We start from the raw sequence: 23,075 nt of genomic DNA, 5'->3' as shown, positions 1-23,075 counted from the left end.
GGGAGAGCACAAAGCAAAAACCCATAGTAGACGTACGGAAGATAAAGAGAAGGGTCTGAGCATAGCGCTTGGCAGTCCCCACCTCCCAAAGGACAGGAGCACGAGGAGGAGAAGGGGACCAAGGCGCACACGACAGTGCGGGCCCAACTCGTTCTCCAGGAGCCCTTGCACGGCCAACGACCGGAAACCACAGCTCCACAATCGAGGGAACGAGGATCCACAACCTCAAACCCAAGACTTTTATTATCACAGAGTATAATTCTGTATTTTTTCTCAATTTCTGAATCTCTTTTAAGGTAATTTAGTACCAAAGGAGGCTGCTACCCTCCTCACATGGCGGGAGCTGCTTGTGGGAAAGGTCATTACAGGGAAACTTCATTCAGGCCCCAGTAATTGGTCATCGGACTAGTTACGTAAACTTTTAAGCTTCTCAGAATTTTTTAAAAGTTTTGTGAACATAAAGAATTGAATGTCATTTACGTTTCTGTATTTTAGTAAAATATAAATGTATATATGTTTAGTAAAATTATGAGGCTATCTAAACCCTTGCTAGACCATGTTTTTCAGTTCAGTTCAATATCAATAGAAGTGTGTTGACTTAAAAAGATTCCGCGTTTCAAAATGAAATTAGCAAGTTCTTACTGTTTTAAGCATTACATACAGGGGAACGGTTGTGAACTATTCCTGAATCGTATCTCCTGTTACTCTTCCAACCAGGCGACCACTTTGCTCACCATGGATAAATACGCTCCTGAGGACACCCCAAATATCAACAGCACCTGCTTTAAGTTAAATTCACTGCAGCTGCAGGCCTTGCTACAGAATTACCACTGTGCGCCCGATGAGCCCTTTATCCCCACGGTGAGTGAGGCACCATGTTAGCCACACGGCACGACACACGTTCGCGTAGGGAAATTCCAGTTAGGGGGCTTTTAATAGTTATCTTTTTTCTTTAACAAATAAGCTAATATGCTTAATCATCTCATAAGATCATTTTTGTTGGTGTAGCTGTTAGGGTTTAGTACAAGAAGTAGAAACTAGGGGCGCCTGGCTGGCTCAGCCGGTTAAGTGTTCCTCTGGATTTCGGCTCAGGTCATGATCTCATGGTTGGTGGGTTCGAGCCCTGTGTTGGGCTCTGCACTGACAGTGTGGAGCCTGCTTGGGATTCTCTCTCTCTCTCTCTCTCTCTCTCTCTCTCCCTCTCCCCCCCTCCCTCTCTGCAACTGCCCCACTCGCTCTTGCTTTCAAAATAAATAAAATAAATGTTAAAATAGAAACTCCACGAGCATTTAAAGTAGGGAGGGATTTAATTTAGGGAATTAGGTTCTCGGAAAGACGTTGAAAGGACAGAGGAGAGGGAGGTGAGATGTCACCCTGGCTCACGGGCTCACCACTGTGACCTCTGAGGCTCAGAGGCCCCCAGGCCTCTGCCACGGGCATGAAGCCCCACGTCACATCCCCCCACGGGCTGCCGACAGCAAGCGGCCCAGGGGCCTCCCCGACCTGTGTGGAGGTAGGCTGGTAAGAACCCCGTTTTGGCATCTGTGCCTCTTGGTAGAAGCCTGGCCCCAGGTGTGCACCACGGCCCTGTTTATAGAGACAGGAAGAAGGCAGGTGCTGTGGTCACAGCTGAACCCCGTCTGCTCGCCGCAGGCCTCCTGAGAGGGGCAGTTCTTGGAGGGGGGGAACGTGTCCACCTGTGGGACTGGGTTGATGCCAAGGAAGGACTCGAACAGAGTAGCCCAGGGTGGGAAACCCACAGGTGCCGGCCAACACACAGCACGTGGGAGCGTGGTGCAGCCACCCCGTTCACAGGGGACAAGTGGCTGTGGATACAGTGCGCTACCACCTGTCCGGGTTCCAGAGGAGACAGGTGCATCCGTGGCGGCACGGGCCTGGGAGGCTGATCCTGGGCGCAGGGGCGGGGGGGTGGGGGGTGGTTCTACGGGGAGGCCTCCGCTCCATGAGCCGGTGCACTTGTCCACGGAGCTGCCTAGTGAGGGGCTGGGACCTTCCCTCTGTCGGCTGCGAGTGCGTGGTTTTATCCTGTTCACACTCACCCTTGTGTGAGCCTTTCCTGTCATTAAACGTTCTGAAAAAATTGGACTATTAGCAAGTGGATATGAAAAAATTGCAAGGAGAAAACGATTACCCTTGAAAAGGGGAACAAACATTTTCTGTTCACGTGTTAAAAGTGCGTACCCCGTCAATGTTCCATTGCTCTGCGAACTGGTGGTGTGCAAATCGATACGTTCACCCTCCCTCCGCAGCCCTGCCAGAGCGTGTAGCCGCGCGAACGACAGAACTTCTTTGAATGGTTAGCCCGCTGCACCTGTGGCGGGTCTTCTTAATCCATGCCTTCCTTTCCCCCCCAGGACCTGATAGAGAATGTCGTGGCCGTGGCCGAAAACACGGCCGACGAGCTGGCACGCAGTGATGGGCGGGAGGTGCAGCTGGAAGAGGACCCTGATCTGCAGCTGCCTTTTCTTTTGCCGGAAGACGGCTATTCTTGTGACGTCGTCAGGAACGTTCCAAACGGTTTACAAGAATTTCTGGACCCTCTGTGCCAGAGAGGTGAGTCGCCTTTGCTGCGCCTGCGGTCTGCACCGCGGCCCGGGTCCAAGTGAGAACTGGTCGTGCCGCGTCCTCACGTGCAGTCCCCCGCATCGTGCACCCACCCCGTGCTTTCCGAGAAGGCTGTGTTCTGGGGCTCGGGAGTGAGCGCTCCACGGCGACAAGGGGTCAGAAACGTGCAGCCACCAAGGGCACTTGCTGTGCACGCTCGGTGTCACGGCCACACGTCTGCTGGGCTGGTAGGAAGGGCCTTTGGTTGCTCCTCCCTTGGTTTCTTGTGGGCCTGGAACGGAATCGTCCCTGGGGGGTGACGCGGCAGACGTGTCGGGGTGGCACCGGGTCTGGAATCGGACGGTCTGAGGCGTGACCTCAACCTCGTCACCTGTGACTTCCCCTCTGTGAAACGGCCACATGGATGGCGTGCCCCTCGTGGGATTGTCGTGAGGACCGAGCAGGCGCTCAGTGGCAGAGTGAGCCTCCGGTGTGGCCGCTGCCGTCACCGTGCCCAGTGCCCGCGGGGACCTGCCACGTGCTTGTTGGCCAGGCTCCAGCCTGTCTCGTCTCCGGGCAGCGTGCGTCCCTGGTTTGATCCTGTGCCTTCTTACGTATTGTTGGTGCATGTGGATAAAAATGCCACACTTAGACCTGAAGCATGAACTTGTAAATTAGGCCAAGTTGCAGTCCCAGTCTGCTGCCTTATTTTGTATCGCAGAGCTCAGATGAGTAGAAAGATAGGTTCAAAATTCAGAGTTTGTTTAAACAAAAACACTAATAGCAAAGTTAAGGTTTTATGTCCATCAGTATATAAATGTAGCGTGATTTGGAATCTCACTGAATATTCCACTTGCTACAATACATAGATTCTCATGTTTTTAAAGATCTTGACGGTTTAAAATTTTTTCACTTCACAAAGGCTGCTGCTTGTAAAGGAAGGGTTATGTGCTTCTACATCCCCCAGCAAATGTGGCTGGAGCCCCCCCTCCCCCCCAGGGATGGTGACCGTGGGCTCGGGGAGGTGGAGGCGAGGCGGCCCGTGCCGCTTGAAGGAACCTCGTGGGAAGGATGAAGGGGCAGGCACAGAGCCTGTGTGAGCAGGGAAGAAGGGGGTCCGGGCCGCAGCATGCGTCTAAGAAAGCTGCGGTCGAGATTGGGAGTCTTGGGGCCACGGCTCCTGTCGGGGGACCCCACGTCCCGGCAGACTGGGGCTGAGCTGGTCTCTGGCACCACACCCATCAGCCGTGTTTCCTCAGCACCTCACACACCCGGGGAGGTGATGACGGGTGCCTTCCCAGACCTCCTCCTCCCTGTGGCCCTCCGCGGCCGGCCGGCCCGTCAGCGCTGGGCTTGCTGGCTCTCCTGCCCCCAGCTCGGCCCCGCCACCTCCAGGATCAAGCACACCAGTGGCCAAGCACGATAAGCCACCTCCACGTGGTCTTAGTTCTCGACCTCGTTGTCAGCGTTGAACCGCGCGTCGTACGGCCCCGGACGCCCCTGTGCCTTGCTCCCTGCTGCTGCTGCTCGTTACTTTAAATCCGCATCAGGCAACCCTTTGTCAAGAAAACTCAGCCTCCTCCTTGCACTGAAGCCACTTTTCCACAAGGGCTTCTGTGTTCTCTTGGTTAGGGTTCTTGTGAGAGCACTTGAAGCGCGTGAATACGTCCGTCCAGGGTCAGGCTCCGCGTACCCCTCAGCACCTAGCGGCGGGCTGCTGGGCGCCCAGGGCTCAACAAGCCCCGCTTCTCATTAATTCCTTGAGAATGAGCACGAGGGAAGACTAATTTACTAGCATTCTTCGGATGCGTACGTGTAATTTGTGGTGTGTGCACAGCTGTCAGTGTTGGGGTACGTGCCCTAGAGAGGTTTGCCAAGCTGGGAAGACTCCGGTCTTGCCTTGATGGTGAAGTGCACCTCGTGCCTTCCCCTGAGGCTCCCTTGCATGATTGATTTCAGGACATAGGTGATATTTCATCATGGTCTTGGCATCCCCACATCATTTCGTATGTGTTAGATGGTAACACAGCCTATTACACAGATGCCTTTAAAAGACTTACAAAGAACTGGGTGTTTTCTTTTATGACATCAGTGTTTTTGATTCTTCAAGCTTAATTCTTTGTAAGCCAAATAAAGAACTACTGTGCCCTCTCAGTGTATATTCCTTTTGTTTTGTCAAATCCTGCAGTTCTGTGAGAGAAGGCTGTAAAACCAGCTCGGACTCACACCTGACCTGAGATGCGTTCCTTAAGCTGAGGCAGCAGAAACTGTCTGCTTGACGTATGACCCAGCCTTGTTGTGGAACCCTGGTGTTTGAAAAAATAAGAAAATGATGAAAACTGTTAATTTCAAAAGTGTGCTAATCGATTACATGAGTATTACAATTCCCTAAAGCAGGAGAGAGAGAAGTTGCAGGTTTTATTTGAATGAAACTGGATTGAAACAGTGATTTAACAACAAAAAAAGACTATACGTTTATATCTTTATCTTAACCAAGTAATTGTGACGTGTCCTTTTCCCTTTACCGCAAAAAAATGTCCTGAGTGCCCCCAGATAGCCATACTTTCCTTACTGGTGGAATCCTAGTGTGGGAGAGGGCCCGCCAGCACCTACTGGGACTCTGCCCAGTCCTGGGTCCTCAGGGCGCCCTGGGGCCGGGAGGGCCGCTGAAGAGCACACGTTTTGGGGGGGGGGGGGTGCTTTTCAGAGCTGCTAACTGCTAATAATAATGAGACTGCCGTGGAGAGAATTTAAGAACTGTGCAGGGCCTGTGTGATATGACTTTGTCAAGAAATTTCTGGGAAACACAGAATAAGATCTCAATGAAGAATGACATAAATTGAAAGGCTTACTTTTGTAAAGATACCGTTTGTTCATGATGGGAATACCAAAGATTTTCCTTAAAACATTACAAAATGATTCTAAGATTTATTTATAAGAGCTTTAGGTAACTAGTAAGGAAATTGGGACAAAGGGTAATGAATGAGTAGGGGCCCATCCTCCTGCAGAACCACCACACAGGTCACGTGACACCCTAGCCATCACCATACCGCCTGACTATGGGCAAACACCTGCATTAGCATTGTCCCTGGTCCCGCTGTGCAGGGCATCGCCCACACACAGGTCAGCAAGGAAGGAGGGACAGCATAATTCAGTCATTTCTCCAAGAAGTAAGGAGAAAAGTTCTTTGGAAATAAATGGGGGGGGGGGCAGGAGGGGAGACGAGTTTCACTTTTCGTCTTGATGTCGATCCGTTAGACCAAAAAATAATGATTTTAACTATCTGATAAGACCATTTTGAGAGGGAATAAAGGTGTAGAGTAAGAAAAGTAAATGCTGTTACTAGATACTAAGTATTTGATGCTTATTAATGTTGCTTCCCTTCTTGAAGATTGTTTTTGTTTTTTCTTTAATTTTTTTTTAATGTTTATTTTTGAGAGCGAGCAGGGGAGGGGCAGAGAGAGAGGGTGAGACACAGAATCTGAATCAGGTTCCAGACTCTGAGCTGTGAGCACAGAGCCCAACGCGGGGCTCGAACTTACAGATCGCGAGATCATGACCTGAGCTGAAGTCGGACTTAACCAACTGAGCCTCCCAGGTGCCCCTCGAAGATTGTTTTGACATGCTTTACTTTTCAGTTTTATAATTTGCTTGTTTTCTCCTTAGGGTTTTGCAGGTTAATTCCTCATGCACGTTCACCAGGTACTTGGACGATATATTTTGAAGGTGCAGATTATGAGAGCCATCTTCTGCGTGAGAACACAGAGCTGGCAAGTATTGTGAAGGGTGATGCGCGGGATAGAGACCGACCTGTATTCCTTATGATTCGAAAATGGAATGCAAACCCATTCCTTGATTGTAGAGAGTGTTGTTGTGATAAAAAAAAAAAAAAAATTTTTAATCATTTTTTTTTTTTTAAGATTTTATTTTTAAGTACTCTCTACACCCAATGTGGAGCTTGAACTCACAACCCCAAGATCAAGAGTCACACGTTCCACCGACTGAGCCAGTCAGGGGGCCCTAAAAAACACCTTTAAGTACCAATTTTATTTAAAAATCTGAAACTGTGATTTATGTATATTTTACCATGCCATGTTTATACACTTTTTTCCATAAACAAATGATACTTTTAAAATTAAAAAATATTTCTGCTCACAGCTATACCAGTCTTACTGTTAATACGTGTTTTTAAACACATATTAATACAATAGCCTTAATGAATTTTATTAGGGAATATTTTTCTTTGGTAAAAATATTTTCTCCTTATAGTTGGTTCTACCCTGTATTAAGTTTGTATCACATCACTTAACATTTTGTATCTTTTGAAAGAGTAGTCAATCCCCATATTTGTTAGCTTCATACATTTTATGGAAGATTCTCCTTTGCTCCCTACAAGGAGTTTTAGACAACAAAGAATGTTTTTCCATGCCTGAGAACGTGACCTGTACTGACATGTCTTTCATTAACATACGAGTGCAGAGAAAATAGAAACAAATGAAATCTTTCCTCCTTGAACTGTTGTTGAGTTGCTCAGTTTAAATATTTTGCTATAATTGCCATTTTCATCTTTTAAACCACTTCAGGGTTCAGAGGAACAACAAACGTAACCATACTTTGTCAAGATTCCTGTGGGTAGGGCACGAGTGCATTACCTGTGATGAGATGTGGCCATTTATTCTCTGCCCGCCTGTCCCCAGAAGGCATGGGGTAGTAGGCCCCGTGTGCCCGAGCCAAGATTTAGAGATTCTGCCGTGTGAAAACAGCCACGGGACTTCATTATACTATCCCAGTTATTAATCAGTAGTCAGTCCAAACGTTTTGCCCATTTTATGTATAATTTCTAAGAAAACGTAGATTTCCGTAAGGTGGTAATACTTAACGAAAGATAGTGTTTTGTGTATTTTGTGTATTGAATTCAAAGGGACTTCTTATCATGGCATAGTAGCCTACTTCAGATTTGAGTGCGTATCTCCAGCACCTGACTTAGTTGATAGTCGCCCGGTTAGGCCAGATAGCTGGGCGCTAACTGCTGGCACCATGCACGTGCTTCTCATACTCGCGTCCACCCTGCTAGCTGGTGGCCGAGTCCCATGCAACAGCAGTTTAGTTCCCAGATTTTACAGGAAAGAAGTACCTTGGTAGATGAGATCAGGGATTCCTCATCTTTCTAGTTTGTTCCAAGACCCCTCGGGAGATTCCAGGTCTTAATCTAAAAAAAAAAAAAATTGTAACGTCACCCATTGTTTATTTTCCTTAAACTATTCTCTCACTGACCTTGGTCCTAAATTAGAAGCCATATGTAATTACCACTTGTTGGCAGTGTGCCTTTGTACTTAGTGTACTTAATTGATTAAATTCTCCCTTAGTGTGTATGCGCTGGTGATTTTCTTCTTCAGCTCTGTTTATCCTCCGTGTGAGGTGCGACTTGTGTGTGACGTAACTGCAGTGGGTAATTCCCCGTTCTCCTTCGGTTACGGATCTTGAAATGATCCGCGTGTCTCATCGCGCTGCGACTTAGCTCCTTTCGGGTCTGTTACCCAACGTAGTGGGTGGGCTCTACCGCGGCATTGTGTGGTTGTTGTGTGTTTGCTAAGATAAAATGACAGCCGTATCTTCCTGAGAGACGGGGACGCTTGGTGGCAGTGGTTGTTTGCTGACCTCCCCATAGATGGTGTAAAAGGAGTCTAAATTGCTTCTTTAAAAAACACCTAGTAGTTTACTTTGCAAGGTAATAAAGTGAAAACTTGGTATTGTCTCTATGGTTGGGTTTTTCTAATCAGGTAGTGATGGAAGTTTAGTTTTGTTGGAGAAATTAGGCTCTCGAAACACGTTTAAGTAGCATGTGTGACTAGATTCATCTTCAAGGTATTGACACGAATATGGACACTTACTGTACTGGCTTCACGCACGAAGAGTATCTGTACTCCTTGACTGGTCTTCTTCCCGCTCCCTGCCCCCTGCCTCTGTTCTGTGCACCCTGGTGCGTAGGATCACTGCGTAGGTCAGGAGGTGGTGAGTCTAGAAACGCTTTGTTTCAGCCGTAAGACACACCTTTGTTTTTATTCTTCAGGCTCAGCCTCTGCGGAAAGAACCTGAAATAATCACTGTGACTCTCAAAAAGCAAAACGGAATGGGCCTCAGCATTGTCGCGGCAAAGGTAGGATGGAGTTGGCACCGTGCAAGTTGGCACACCACATTCCTGAGACCTTGAATCAGCTGTTGGCCACGGCGGGACGCGGGGGCGTCGTTCCCCGCCCGTGGGCCGGGTGCGTGTGCGGTCCTGTTTCTGGGCTGTTTCTGCGGCTGGGACCGCCGTGCTCAGGCTCCTTTAACCGAGGGCTGGCCTGCTCTCAGTTTAAGCCGGGGCTGGAGGGCGTGCGACCTCGACGTGGGGCGGCCGGTGCTCCCGAGGAGCAGACTGAGTCAAAACGTGACACGCCGCGACAGGCAAGAGAGCTCCGGTGTGGGAGGAGGGGGATTCCTGGGTTTGAAAAAGGAGATGGGTCTCGCACATGGTCAGAGCGGGGCGAGAGGCACATGAGAGACTTCTGGTTCCCGTGTCCAGGTGCCCTCTTACGGGGCGGGTGGGAAGGGGTGTGGGGGGGGGGGGGCGTACTCAGCCCGGGCTGCGCGTCGTTCCGGCAGGTGCAGCTGCCCGCGTGGGGCATCAGGAGGGAAGCCTTCCCGCCGCATAGCGAGTACCGGGAAGGGAGGAGTAGGGGACGCACTGGGAACAGGCAGGGATGGAGCAAACCGGGCCTGGGGGCTGGGGACCTGCCCCCACACTGCCAGGGAGAGCCCCGTGCTTTGGGAGTCGGGGAGTCAAGATTCTTGATTGACGAGCGAGGTCTCCGCACCGTGTCTTGTCCCCAAAGAGAGATGAAAGGGACGTGACGGAGCTGGCGTCTCAGGGTGCCGTGTCGCGCAGGGCTGCGGTGTAAGCACCGATAGGGGAACGGGGGGGCCACGGGGGGATCCCAGCTGGCAGTCAGCCGTCCGAGGCGAGCGCCCGCCCGCTGGGCGTGCATGGAAGGTGCTGTGTGGGGCACAGCGGTCTGGTTCCGAAGCACCGGCTTACATGGGGTCACCCTTAGATGTGGACTGTTTTGTCTTTGCTGCCCACCTGAATCAGATGCCCATTTTGAGGGAAAAAAAGTGTTAGGATAAAAAATTACCTTGCAGCAATCAGATTCACCAGAAACCTTTAACCTTTATATTTTCTGGGGTGTGTATAAATCCTCTTTCAAATATTCCTCTTGGGATTTGAAACACTCATCTGTGGGGTGATAGGAGCTACCATTTATCAGCGACTCCATCTTTTCCAGCTTAAAAAATTATCTTCCAGTACAGAACTACCTGTTTGCTGAAGATTTAAGTCTGTCTTACGTGTAAGTGGCTTTGATCCTCTCTCTCTGGCACCCTGCCATGTGGACAGGACGGGCATCATTTACACAGGGAGGCCGCCTCGGGCACCCCCAGCCCTCTCCCTGGCTGGCCCCCGGCCCCCGTTCTTGCGTGGTTAGGACAGGGAGACACATCGAAGCCCCAGTCGCGCCTCTCGTCGCTTACCTGCACCTGAGGGTGAGGGGACGGGGAGAGGGTGCCGGCGCCCTGGTTCTCCCCCAAGGAGTGGTTCCTGCTCAGGGTCAGACGGCAGGCAGTGAGGACGGTCTTCTCAATGTCAGGAGGAGCCCTTTAATAGACCGGGGCGGCGAAAGGACTGAACCACAGTGAGGCAGTGGGGGCACGGGTGAGGCCCCGTGAGGAGGTCTCTGCGCGGAGCTGCCGAGCCGGGACCAGTGCCGACGGCTGCTTGCACCCGGCCCGCGCCCACCGTCGTGGCTGCTGGCCACACAGCTGCACTCGTGTCTTCTTGGTGGCCCCCTGCACTTGGCCGCCTCTGCTGAGCGCCTGTGCGTTCTGTGTGTGTTCACGTTCATGCGAGGAAGCACGGCAAAACGCTGTTCTCTCCGCGTAGTCAGTACAAAGTGCTTTTGCCGTAAAAATAGAAACGACTCTGGAATCCTTGATGTTACAAAAGCATTTGTGGTAAGAAACCAGCGTAGCACAGTGACTGAGTGCCATTAGCCTCACGTAGTTTGGAATATGCAGGACTTAGCTTTGGGGTAGGTAAGTAGTAATCTTAAGATGAGGTCTTTTGGTATTTTTGCCAATATTGGAAGGAGCGTCGTAGGAAAGCGGTAGTTAGTTGTTAGGGTAACATTTATTCCAAGAGAGAATGTCGAGTGCCTCTTGTGTGAAAACAGAGTGTAATTTTCACGTTTTCATCTTTAGAACTCTAGGTTTTTGTTGTTGGTATTTTCTGTACTAAGACGTTTTAAAAAGATAGATTTGTAGATGGAAAATACCAGTGTTAGTATTTCTAATTGGGACATAGGATTCTAGAATTGGGGCTTCTTGGGGAATAGGAAGAACACAGAAGCTAGGTAGAAATCAAAGACCAACCTTTTTACCGCCCACAGCCAGCAAGGAGAGCGTGGCCGGGCCGCATCTGTAGCAGACCGGCTGATACCCGGTTTCTGAAATAAACCTACTCTCTTCCCCTTCCTCTCCGCCTGCCGCAGCCACAGGCGTCCCCCTCCTCTGGGAGCAGGGCCAGAAAGCAGAGCGCCTCACTCAGCGGGCGGTGGGGGTGGGGGGTCCTGTCCAAAACTGGGAAGGTGGCATTCTCTCCAGCATTCCTAGCATTTCAACACTCTTCTTGTTTCTGGTCTTTTTAAATACTTTCCACAGTGAAAGTGTAAATTTAGAACTAGAAGAAGAGTAATAGTTTCTTGAAAGGATGCCAGATTTAACGCTAAGGTGGTTTATCCATCAGATTATAAAATAGACTTAATAAAGGGGAGCGTGCTCCTGGCTCTGTTTTCTTCTCCCACCGAGCCTGTATCAGTGATCCCTCGATCACTTGAGGGATGAGGCAAAACAATACAAATGAGCGAATGGCATCAGAGGTCGGTATTGATCCAAGGGTGCTTACGGACTGTCTAAACACCAGTGCAGAGTAGAGGTCGAGGACGGCCTCCCTGAGGAAGCACCTACTGAGCTGCAGCCTCCAGGGTGAGCAGGTGCTGGTCAGGTGGGAGGCGGCGAGCGGAGGCGCGGCCGTGTGGCCGGGGCACAGTGAGGGGGGCACGCCTTCCGAGGTGGACCCGGGGCAGGGGAGGTGAGGCCGCTTCTTGCAGAGCAGAGTCGTCCCCCCGCGGGTGCTACGGCCTGTGGGCCGCGTGGCCTGTGCCGCAGCTGTGGAGGTCCCGTCAGGGCGGGAGAGCTGGCGTGGGGTGGTGGTCGGTGGGGGGGTGGGGCTGTGTCCCACTGACCCTTAGAAAGCCCCCGAGGTCTTGATGGAGTTGTGTGTCTTGTCACAGGGAAAAGAAGTCGCCATCGAAGGGGTTCGGAGAAAGGTGGAACGTGAACAGGGTACGGCTCTCTACGGAGCGCAGGTTCCAGGGGCCCAGAGGTGCAGCCGAAACAGCTAGGAGTAAGGAGTCTGTTACTGGTTTTCCAGAGGGGAGGTGGCAGTGGGGACGGCGGCCGGCCAGCCCGGGGCACGTGTTGGTGGGGAGCAGTGGGACGTTCACTAGACGGGGTCAGGCACTTGGTCTCGGTCATGCTAAAGGGATGGTGTCTCTAGTGCGTCACAGGTGCTAGGACTTGTTAAATGACAGCTGTCCCTGCGATTGATGCATCGGCTCTCGCGGGTGAAAGGGAGACGCCCTGGCCGCCCCGTGGCTCGCCCTCAGCCATTGAGCTGGGGGTGGGGGTGTGGGGAGAGAGCCAGGTGTTCGGCCCCGAAGGTGGTAGGTTAGAGGTGGGGGGTGCCTGTGAGGCTGGGCGAGTGAGCATACCGTGTAGCAGCTGGTCGCATGTGGGCGTAGGGGACGCACCCGGAGCCAGAGAGCGATGTGGACGTCGGCTCGCAGATGCTCTAGAGGACGGAGCTCTGGGAGCCTGGTCAGCTGACTGGCCAGCGTGCCGCCGTAGGAGGCGGGCACGTGGCCTTGACGCCTGTTTGTCCCAGGAGACGGCAGCCTTGAGGATCCCAGGCACGCCCGATTGCCTGCTCCAGCTTCTTTGTAATGCCTTCACTTGGAAAGGAAGGCTCGGCAACAGAAATCACGAGTCATTGAGTTTACAGGCTTTGCTGAAGTGCCACGGTGCCGCTGACACATGGCACAGGTCTGCGTAAATTACAGCGGTCCAGCGGATTTGTTTTCGAGATTTCAGGCATGTATCTTAAGTGCAAGGCCGGCCAGCACCGAGCGAGAGGAGCCACGGAAGAGATCTGACCCAGTGCTGTCGTCTGTCATTTTGTTCTCTCGTTGCGGCTCTGCGTTCTGCACTCGAGGGCCTGTGGGCCCCCCTGGTTAGCTTTACGCCAGTAATTCTTACTTGTGTCTGTGTATTTTGTTTTCTCTGTAAGCTGTTGTGGTCTTTGTATCTGGCCCAGTCTTTTTTTGATTTTTTCCCTAATTAGCTGCTGTGAGCCTGGACGATGTTTTGATGTTCAGCTCCCTGACGCCCCTTCCACATTGTGGTTCAGTTTTATGAAATCCAGATGATTGGGACAGTATGTGTGTGCAGTTTACTTTTTTCAAACGTTGCTTTTGGGGAAGTTTAGTGTGCTCCTTCTTACTCATCTGGGGGACAGCACGATGCTTCCTGTTTAATTTGGATTTTGTAAAATGCAAACAATCCCCTCTTTATTTTTCTAGCTCTTTTTAAAGATTAATAAAGTACAAAGTGAACGAAAATCAGAGCTGACTGGTTACGTAAGAGTCTGAATGTGGCATTGGCTCCAGTCCGTGTTGATAAATGCCATACGGTGTCCTAACGTCCAGCTCAGAACTGTGCTGATCCGGGTCTCAAAAGACCAGCTGGGTTGGTTGCTGTTGAAAGCGGAGTGGAGCAGACGGTTGTGTCTTTCTTCTGTTGGAGAAGTTGCTGTAGTCCTGAGATCAGAATGTGGTTCTCTGTTGTCGGAAGAACAGGATCAGTGGTGAGTTTCTCCAGGGTGCAGTTGTGGAATTGGATGTTCTTGTGCAAGGTCTTACCTGTGATGCTTCCAAGAATGCGTTTTCTTCCATTGTAACGTGTTTAAACCTGCCAATAATTAACTTGCTCATGAGGCAACCAGTGAACGTAGCTTGTAATTACACACCCAGAGGTTTGTTGCTCTGTATTTTAATGTTGCAAATTCTTAAGGTTCATAGAAATACAAGGTTTCTATGTGCTTTTTGTACCAGAAAAAAACCCATATAAGTTTAATTCTGATTGTAATATGGTGAAAATTGCTTGAAATAATGGCAAGCTGCTGCTGTGTAATTTGCTGAGGACGTTACAAGAGGATCTACCGTGTAACTTCTTTTGGCCACAGTAGGTGGTTTTTACTGGAGGCTTTTTCTGAAACCCACGTTTGCTAAAAGTGAACATAAAAATGACAGTTTTAAAGGTACATAGGATATTTTATTTAAAAGTGATTAATCGAATAGTGTTTTAAAGGTGTTGTATGCTTTTAGACGATATACCTGCACATACGGATTTTAAGTTTTAAAATCTTATTTAATTAGGTTAAGACACAAAATTACTATGCCTTAAAGAAGAAGGTGAAAACCATGTTTATTAATATACCACCTCACTGTTAGAAGAATGAATTCTGCTATGAACTACAGTTTAGTCCTTTGAAGAATTTGAGAGACCTTCATTCCTACGTTCTTTAATGTCCTTAGTGTGACCACGTGGGAGAGACTTAATCAAAGAAATGAAGTCAGGAATTTCTTGGTTCCTTGTTAAAGTCAGTCTCAAAGTATGCAGTGTGACTGTGGAGTTTCTTCCATGGAAATTCCAGGAATAATTTTCTGTTAAGTTACATGAAATGACCAGTGCCCTGCGTGGCTGCTGTTCATGAATTTGGAAGTAATATTTTATATTTTTGTTCTAAAAGTGAAAGAGTAAATCATGTACAAGAATACCTTTTTTACCTATTTTATAATAACGGTCTAAGTGCTCCTATCTTGGATCGACAGAATTAGTGGATTCTATTACAGCATTAACATAGTAGGAACACGAAACGTTAATACTCTAAAGCAGAACCGTTTCACATGGCAGGACACTGGGTGCGCAGGGCTGTGTGTGTGTGGCCCACAGGATGCAGAGCCGGGTGGGAGGAAGGTTCACACTGCCCCGGCCTCGCCCACGTGCTCTCAGCCAAGGCTTGGGAGTCCGGACGCCCCCCTGCACGAGGGGTATACAGACGCAAGGAGCTCGCCTACTGGGCTCACCGCTTTCGTCCCCAGGCCACCTGGAGGGCCTCGGGGGGAGCCCTGCGCCTTTGCCCTGGTGCACCCACGTACACACCACATTTTGCACAGTTTTTGGGGATCCAAGGACCTCCTGCAGCCCCTCGGGAGGGCCCACCTAGGAATCTCCTGTTTAGTTCATTTCTTCATTTGGTAAAGAGGGAGAGAGTAGATGTGATATGTTCCTTTGGTCTTCTGTGCAGAGAGAGGGTAAGCAGCAAACACGCTGGGTCTGGAGCCTGGCGTAACAGACCAAGTGTAGACACGTCTTTACTGCCAAACCTGGTGGGGAGCACCGAGCACCCAGCCACGTACTTGAGGCTGTGTCGGGCACGAGTTTTAAAACTGATCATTTCGGAATTAAGGTAACTCCCACCAAGAAGAGAGAACTTTGCAGTGTTTTTAAAACCCTAGTCTGAATTTTAATAGTTTATGAATCAGAACTCCTTGTCTGATGAGAAAAAAGCAGCTTCAGCCACTGAGAAAGGAGTGTGTGGGCAGAGCATCCTACGGAACGTCCTAATGAGTTTTCAGTCCTGCCGGGCTCTTGGGGTCCTCTCGGCCCACTATTGTTCTAGAACCTTCAGCAGAGAGCCCAGACTGCGTCTCCATTTCTGGGAACAATAGGCTTGAGTCCACACCGGCATGCCTTCCTTCCTCTGCTGCAGCCTGGCTTTGTTTTGTTTCGTTTTTGGATTGTGATGTGATGATGTTTTTATGCTGTTACTCATATCATACCCCCCACACGCTCAGGTTGCCACTGAGCGTTTGAGGCGTGGGCTCCTCCGACCTAGTTTCTGCGCCTGAGGTGAGAGGGCCTCACCCTGGGCCTTCCCGAAGGTGTGCTGGCCGGACCCACATCAGCCTCTTCCCTGCGGCCTCTTCTCCTCCGACACGTAAGCTGCTGACCCGTGGGCGCCCGTCCTGTCCGGTTCTGGGGAGGTCGTCGTTCCTGCCTCCGTCGTTCTCTTTGGGAGCCTTTTTGTTAGCTCCCTGCCATTCCTCTTCTGCCCTTTTCCTCGAGTGAGTCCCAGGACACTCCTGTGTCGCCTCTCCTCCTTCCACCCTGCCCTCCTCTCCCTCGGGAGTCCCCCCTCCCTCTCCAGCCCCTTCCTTCCATTCTACAAGAAAAAAAGGCAGACTTGGGGTGCACCCGAAAAGCGTAGGTGCTCAGATCACACGGGAGTGAGGTCATCTCCGCTGCTTCTCTGAGGATGGGGCCTCTAGCTCTTTGCTGCTCTTGGGCATGACTCCGCTGGTGCACATTCAGTTACCTGTCTGCAGTCCCAGGTGGGGCTGCAGGGCAGAGGCCAGCCGGAACATCCAGGCGCTGTGCCGCCTCACTCCCTCCCGTGTCTTTGGAAGGGGAAATGTGCTTCTGAGAGCAACAGATTACTTCTCAGTACTTCCATTCATTCCAAAATTGGATCTCGTGGAATTCATAATTCCTGACGCCTTTGGAATAGATAACTGCTTTCCAGAAGACCCTTTTAAAAAAATTATTTTTTAATGTTTATTTTTTAGAGAGACAGACAGGCTGTGAGTGGGGGAGGGGCAGAGAGAGAGGGAGACACAGAATCCGAAGCAGCTCTAAGTGTCAGCACAGGGCCCGATGCTGGGCTTGAACTCACGGACCATGAGATCACGACCTGAGTCGAAGTCGGATGCTTAACTGACTGAACCACCCAGATGCCCCTGGCCTTTACATTTTAATGTTTGTGGTTACTCTTCCCATGGTTGGAAATCAGGATGTATAATGTTACCTATAATAGATTTGATATTGTAAAAATCTTATTTTTAGCCAGTTGTCTGCATAACTACAAATTTATTGCTAGTGCTTGTGGTTACTAATAATATATATGCCATAAAAAAAATAGTTTTAGAGTAGTGTTGTCCAACAGAACGTGTGAGCCACATAGGTAATTTTAATTTATTTTTTTTTTTAACATGAAATTGATTGTCAATTTGGTTTCCATACAATACCCAGTGCTTATGCCGTCAGGTGCACTCCTCAGTGGCCATCACCCTGATTTTAAATGTTCTATTAGCTACACTAAAAAAAAAAAAAAAAAAAAAAGCAACTGTGAAATTAATTTTAATGTGTTTTGTTTTACATAATATATCCAAAATGTTATGATTCCAACACGTAGTGAATAGAAGTCATTAATGAGATACCTTAGATTATTTTTTCTGTACAAAACTCTCGTGTCTGGGTATATTTTATATGTAATACACATTTCAGTTCGGACTAGCCACGTGTGGCCTGTGGCGGCCATATCAGACAGCATGCTGTATAGTGTCTAATTTCATTTCCCCAGCACTGGCAAAACTGTTTCTTTGTATTCCTGTAATTGGCTTTGGTTAATGTTTGCGCGTTACATTCCCTTAGTGACACGTGTGTCACACCGGTTCGTAGCAGCAAACACCTTCTGGGCCCCGTTTTCCTTTCTTAATTGGAAAAGGCAGGAGGCGGTGGGGGGACTTGCCTGAGAGCTCAGTCTTCTTGGGCTAGGTCAGTGTGCATATGATTGTTCAGAAATAAGACAGAAGTCAAGCGGCTTAATGCTTCTGCAATAAATTTTGTTTCATACAACTTTTATCATTGTCTGTAACGTTCTTTTTTTTCGCATGAAGCGGGCAGGTAGTGAGAGCTCCATAAAGTTGTGGAATTGCTACAGCCAGATAGATGGTGAGCCTGCCTTGGGGCCTCCCGAGAGCTGACTTGTTCCCAGTACGAGTGGCATTAGCAGGGCGAAGCAGCACCCGCTTGCCCCCCCCCCGCCCCGCCCCCGCCCACCTGGCAAGGCGGACATTCCGGGCCAGGGCTGTTGTGGCCACATGGGGAGACACTGGGCCACCTCAGAGTGGGTCACAGACTGTTTTGGGTCTAAAGTAACTACCCATCTTGATCTTATATAAACATACACACATATATGTATGTATGTGTAGTTAGAAATTCCTTAGAGTTCTTTCACTTCTGGGTACTCGTCTGTAATTTTGTTTTCTAGAAGAGTCGCCAGTGGAACTGGTCATTTCTCCCTATAGCAGTATGCGACTCTCCGTTTTTTATGGCCAGTTTGTAACTGGGCTGCATGTGAAGCATAGATAGGATTCAAATAAGCGGAGGTGGGAGGAGCCAGAGTAGAAGCAGGGAAGGGAGTGGGTCTGCGGAAGAGAATGTGTAGAACACGGCCCGTGGGAAAAATGTAGGCAGTGTGGTCTTGCGGTAAAGAATTCTTCTAGGTAAGTAGTACGAGGTTGAGACCACGTTAGTAAGAAGATTCAAATGCCAACCAAAGTGTGGATACCTCTTTAGAATATTCCAGATCCAGATTCTTGTGTAGCACCCTCCCCCAAGAGTATGTTTTTTTAATACTGACTTAATTAAAGTCCATTTTTATGACCAGCCTTAAATGGACCTTCTGAATTGAGGTCTCTTAGAATCATTGTCTCATGATTCCTCAGATGAGCACCTTTTCTAACTAGCAGACACACTGATACGTTGAACTTGGAATTAAAAGATGTGATTATAGCTTAGAATGTAGGCAAATTCCCATCGTGTAAGAAAATGCCACTTCTCAAATACTGTGCCTTTCTCGTCATCCATTACCTGACAGTAACGGATGTGCGTGCTTCTTCCCGAAACGGCACGTTTGGCGCCGTGGTCAGAAATGCTGAGGGTTTGTAACTTTATAAACTAGTAATTTTACAGCGTTACCAGTGTTCTGTTACCAGCTCAGTGTATGATGGCCACACGAGCTGCTTCCTAACCTACCAGCAGATCCCGTCGGTAAGATTCTGGGCTTCGTCCCAGTAAGGAGTGAGCACACTCTGGGCGCATCGGGCAGCGGCCGGGGAAGGGGCCGGGGGGAGAGCCGTCCGCACTGTTGTGTCGCCGGAGCAGCGTCAGGGAGGGACGGACTGTGTCTGGCCTGTCGTGGGGAAGGCGGGCGGGCCGGCGTGCGGGGGCAGGTGAGCCCGGGGTCGAATGACGACGGTGCTTTGGCAGACACGATGCATCAGACTGGCGTGTGGCAAGTACGAACGAAGGCAGGAACGTGGAAACAGGATGGAACAGGGGTGGGGGGCAGGGGGATGAGGCACGGTGTGCTGCAGGGGCGAGGACTCGAACCGGGTTCTGGGGGTATGGCGCTTGTCAGCTGGCCTCTGGTCAGGAGCCCGGACGGGCGTGCTTCCAGAAGGGGCTCCCGCGCCAGGCAGGCCAGTCACGGGGCGGGGGCTTGCCGGGACTGTTGAGAGAGTGAGGGCACGATGCTGCCCAGTGTCTCCCTGGGATATTTACACTGCGACCGCGTGAGTGTCCTTGCACGTGGGCGGTAAATGCCTGGAGGCACTGCAGGTTTCGGCCTTCTTAAACGTTACTTGCGGTCCACGCGGAGTCCGCCAGATTCAAGCGTGTGTGAGTTGTTTAGGACGCACGGTGGCCGTGGAACAGCCTCGTGACTCCCCGCGGTGTGAAGTGAGGGGCGGGGGGTGAGAGCACGAAGTGATCCCACAGGGAAGCCGCGGTTCACGGTGACCGTGCAGGAGGGACTCCCCAGACCGAGAACGGCCCCAGGTGTGTGAGCGGGCTCTGGGCTGAGGCGAGCGGACAGGAGTCCCCGTTTTCTCTTATTCTGTGTTGTGACTGTGGATGGAGTCCTCGCACCGTGTCCAAGTGAGTGAGGCTGTTTTCATCATTAACAGGAACCTTGGAAAGTGTGCCGGAAACGGGGCAGGAGGGTGTTCGTTTATTGTTTTAAAATGTATACATTTGGAACTCTGTTGTTTCTATCCCTGTTCCTAAAAATACTATATTATCAGTGTTACTGCTCAGCGGTTTTCTTTTCAAAGACGGCAGTAATTGAATATTTGCACTTGATCTTAGCCAAAGGCTGAGAATCGACAGAGCAACGATTGTTATCGTCTGCGTTACGAGGACAGTATCGCGTTGCCGACAGATTGTGCTTGTGAAGATGGCCGTGCCCGCGCGCACTGAAACCGGCACCCCGAAATGCCGTAGGCCCTGCGTCTCTGTCAGAGCGCGGAGGGAAAAAGTAGCTCTGCCCTCAGAACCTATTTTCACAGAAATTCCGGCCTCAGGTATTGTCTGTGAGGAAGTAGCGTGCCCCATTTGTGGGAGGGGAGAAGGGAGCTTTTCGGTTCCCCCGAGTTCTTGCCAGGCAGCTGCAAAGTCTAGTGTAGGACACAGGCCTCGTGGGGGCAGGGGGTGCGTTCTGTTCGGTGACGCACGTCCAAAGCCTGAGTCAGCATAAGCGTTCAGTGAGCGAGGGTCGAGTGAACGAGATCCTCACTTAAAAGAGCTGAGTTGCGGAATTAAGCACTCAGTCACAGAGTACATAAAAGTGTCGAATGTATTGAAAACGTCAGATCACACGCAAGGGAACACCCCGTATAACGGATGGGGGTAGGGAGGAGGCTGTCCTGGAAGGAATTTCCCACAGTGTGAGCTAGCTGCCCAAGTTCAAGGAAACCCAGTACTGGCCTGAGTAAAGCTCTTTTGCTAAGTGACTCACTAAAATTCAGAACGTTGCCATTTATCGAGTGCCTGCCATATATTTTCTTTATTGTGAAATTTCAGATTTACCAAAAAGCACAAAGCTTCGCAAACTACCTCGGTGTTGGCGGAGGGATGTGAAAAGGTCACAGGCTGCACCTGGTTGTCCTGTTGTATTAAAAGTGCTGGGTGATTCCTGGGGGGCAGGTGGCCTAGGGGACACCTAGGCCAGAGGGTGGGGGGCTGCCAGAGAGGGCACCGGGCTTATACCTTGTGCATGGCTTTTATCAGCCCAGTTCCCAGATAATGGAGCCATGGGAAATCTGAAGATTTCCCAAAATTGAGTTGTCTTGTTAAATTGAGACATTTTATGCCATTTTTAAAATGAGCCACGCAACAGATGGCTTTAGGCTCACAGAACCGGGGCGTGATACGTGCTGGAGTTTCCCCGAGGGGACCACGGGGGGAGAGGCCTTGGGCCCCGGCAGTCACACCGTCCTCCTCCAGCCTGCCTGTAACTGGAGGGAGACACGGAGGGCTTTTGGGGGGAAATTACATAGTTCCAGAGTATTCGACCTTTGTTTCAGTTAAGTCGTGTATTGAAATTGCAGTCTTTACAGCTTTGTGTGATCCCTTTTATAGTTTTGCTTTTATGACACGATACTTCATAACTGCCGTGGTTACTGTGACCTAAGAAACATGTACTCGGTTGTAGAACATTGGCAGGAATATCCAAGTGAGAGTTCATGCACGATTGCTTCCTTTGTTCGTTCCAATATCTTGTCCCTGTTTGATTTTTATGTCATGGTTATAAATGTCCATGTAGAATGTTGGCGATTCTACTACGCCAACATTGGAAGTTCTCACCCCCCCCCCCCGCCCCCCCAAGTCCCCCGTGGTGTAACATGAAGCAAGGCTGCTGCGCCCTCTGTGTGGACTGGGGCTCCAGGATTCACCTAGAGTTACGATACGTGATCCTTCAATTGAGTCGTACAAAAGATTTTCTACGTGATCTTCTCACTGCCTAAAGCCCCCTCCTACTTGCCGCAAGAAGGTTTTTCTTGTTTTAATTTTCAACGACAGGTTTCGAAAAAATAATGGGATATAGGAACGTAAAAGTACTGTAATAAATTGCCTTTGTATCAGAGTGGCTAACGGTATGTGTCACCAGGTAGCATTAGCTCACCCACTTAGGGCTGCTCAGAGCTCAGCCGGAATCTGCATTCGGATCGCGTGTCTTCGTATCCTCATCAGCTGGGGTAATATCTGCTTTGCAGGAGTACTTTTCCTGAATTTAGGAACATAAAATAGGTACATTTCCTGTCAGTTCCTTTATGTTTACCACGTAGAGTGTTAATTTAGTGCCAATTTTTGTGTAGAAGCAAGAACCGGGACTTGTGTTACCACTCTGTACCTGTTTTATTTTATTTTTGTTCTGTTTTTATTTCACTGCGTATTTTCAATGCCATGTTTCTTACCCTATTTTTGCCTAGGGTGCTGGTCAAGATAAACTTGGAATCTATGTCAAGTCTGTCGTAAAAGGAGGTGCTGCAGATGTGGTTAGTATGATTTCTCCCGTTGTAAGTTCACCGCGTGTCACATTTAGCAAACAACCTGAGGTACTTCAGTGATACTTTCTGTTATAAAATGCTAAGTGTGGTGTTTGCTGAAAAGACCAACGTGAGCATACTCACCGCTGACTTTCCTCTCCCTCCTCTTGCCCTTTGCTGTCCCTCCCGCCCAACACACGTACCTTTTGGGCGCGCAGGATGGGCGCCTGGCCGCAGGTGACCAGCTCCTCAGTGTGGATGGACGAAGTCTGGTAGGACTCTCTCAAGAAAGGTATCATTTATGTATTTGTTTAAGGTTGGCATTTTCAGGATGTTTCACAGTAAATTTAGATTTAGAAGACAAAAAGTAATGCTAGAAAGATCTGCCCTTAATCTTCACTTTTTAAAAAAATTTTTTTTTTTTAACGTTTATTTATTTTTGAGACAGAGACAGAGCATGAACGGGGGTGGGGGGTGGGGGGGAGGGTCAGGGAGAGGGAGACACAGAATCTGAAACAGGCTCCAGGCTCTGAGCTGTCAGCACAGAGCCCGACACGGGGCTTGAACTCACTAACCGTGAGATCATGACCTGAGGTGAAGTTGGCTGCTTAGCCAACTGAGCCACCCAGGTGGCCCCAATCTTCACAGTTTTAAATATAAGCTTCGTGTATATGACCCCTCTCTTGTTAGCATGTTAGAGTGTGTATTTTGGTCTGGAGCAGTTTCTTTGAAGCTTAAAAAAGCCTATTCTTAGCACATCCTGAGGATTCCTGGAAGTCCTTTTACTGTTCTTGATAGAATAGTTCTTGGTTTCTGAGGAAGGGAGCCGGCAGCCGGGAGCCCGCGCAAAGGTTCAAAGCTGCTGCTCAGAATAGCGGGTGAGGCCGCACGACGTGCGGTTACTGTGGTCACAGGCGGCCATCGTGAGGAGCGGGCACTGCTCTCCTTTCCCTTACTAGTGCTGTTCTCTCTTCCTAGGGCAGCAGAACTCATGACAAGGACTAGTTCCGTGGTGACACTGGAAGTAGCCAAGCAAGGAGCGATCTACCACGGCCTGGCCACCCTGCTCAATCAGCCGTCCCCGATGATGCAGAGAGGTGAGCGCTCCCGGCGCAGCCTTGCACG

The 23,075-nt window shown here is 49.9% G+C and overlaps 1 protein-coding gene across 24 annotated transcripts in view; it reads left to right on the top strand.

Moving 5' to 3' along the window:
- Positions 1 to 23,075, top strand: part of AFDN (afadin, adherens junction formation factor) — a 140,742-nt gene that overhangs the window by 93,506 nt on the left and 24,161 nt on the right. For all 24 annotated transcript variants that reach the window (XM_053221961.1, XM_053221958.1, XM_053221959.1 and 21 more), the window contains 7 exons: positions 718 to 861; positions 2,376 to 2,574; positions 6,232 to 6,335; positions 8,636 to 8,722; positions 21,894 to 21,959; positions 22,169 to 22,242; positions 22,929 to 23,047. In XM_053221961.1, the coding sequence (XP_053077936.1) occupies positions 718 to 861; positions 2,376 to 2,574; positions 6,232 to 6,335; positions 8,636 to 8,722; positions 21,894 to 21,959; positions 22,169 to 22,242; positions 22,929 to 23,047 (793 nt within the window). The remainder of the gene's footprint in view (positions 1 to 717; positions 862 to 2,375; positions 2,575 to 6,231; positions 6,336 to 8,635; positions 8,723 to 21,893; positions 21,960 to 22,168; positions 22,243 to 22,928; positions 23,048 to 23,075) is intronic.

The sequence above is a fragment of the Acinonyx jubatus genome, chromosome B2, assembly GCF_027475565.1.
Source record: "Acinonyx jubatus isolate Ajub_Pintada_27869175 chromosome B2, VMU_Ajub_asm_v1.0, whole genome shotgun sequence".
Lineage (NCBI taxonomy): Eukaryota > Metazoa > Chordata > Mammalia > Carnivora > Felidae > Acinonyx > Acinonyx jubatus.
The sequence above is the reverse complement of the archived record's forward strand: the minus strand, read 5'-3'. Positions and strand labels throughout refer to the sequence as shown.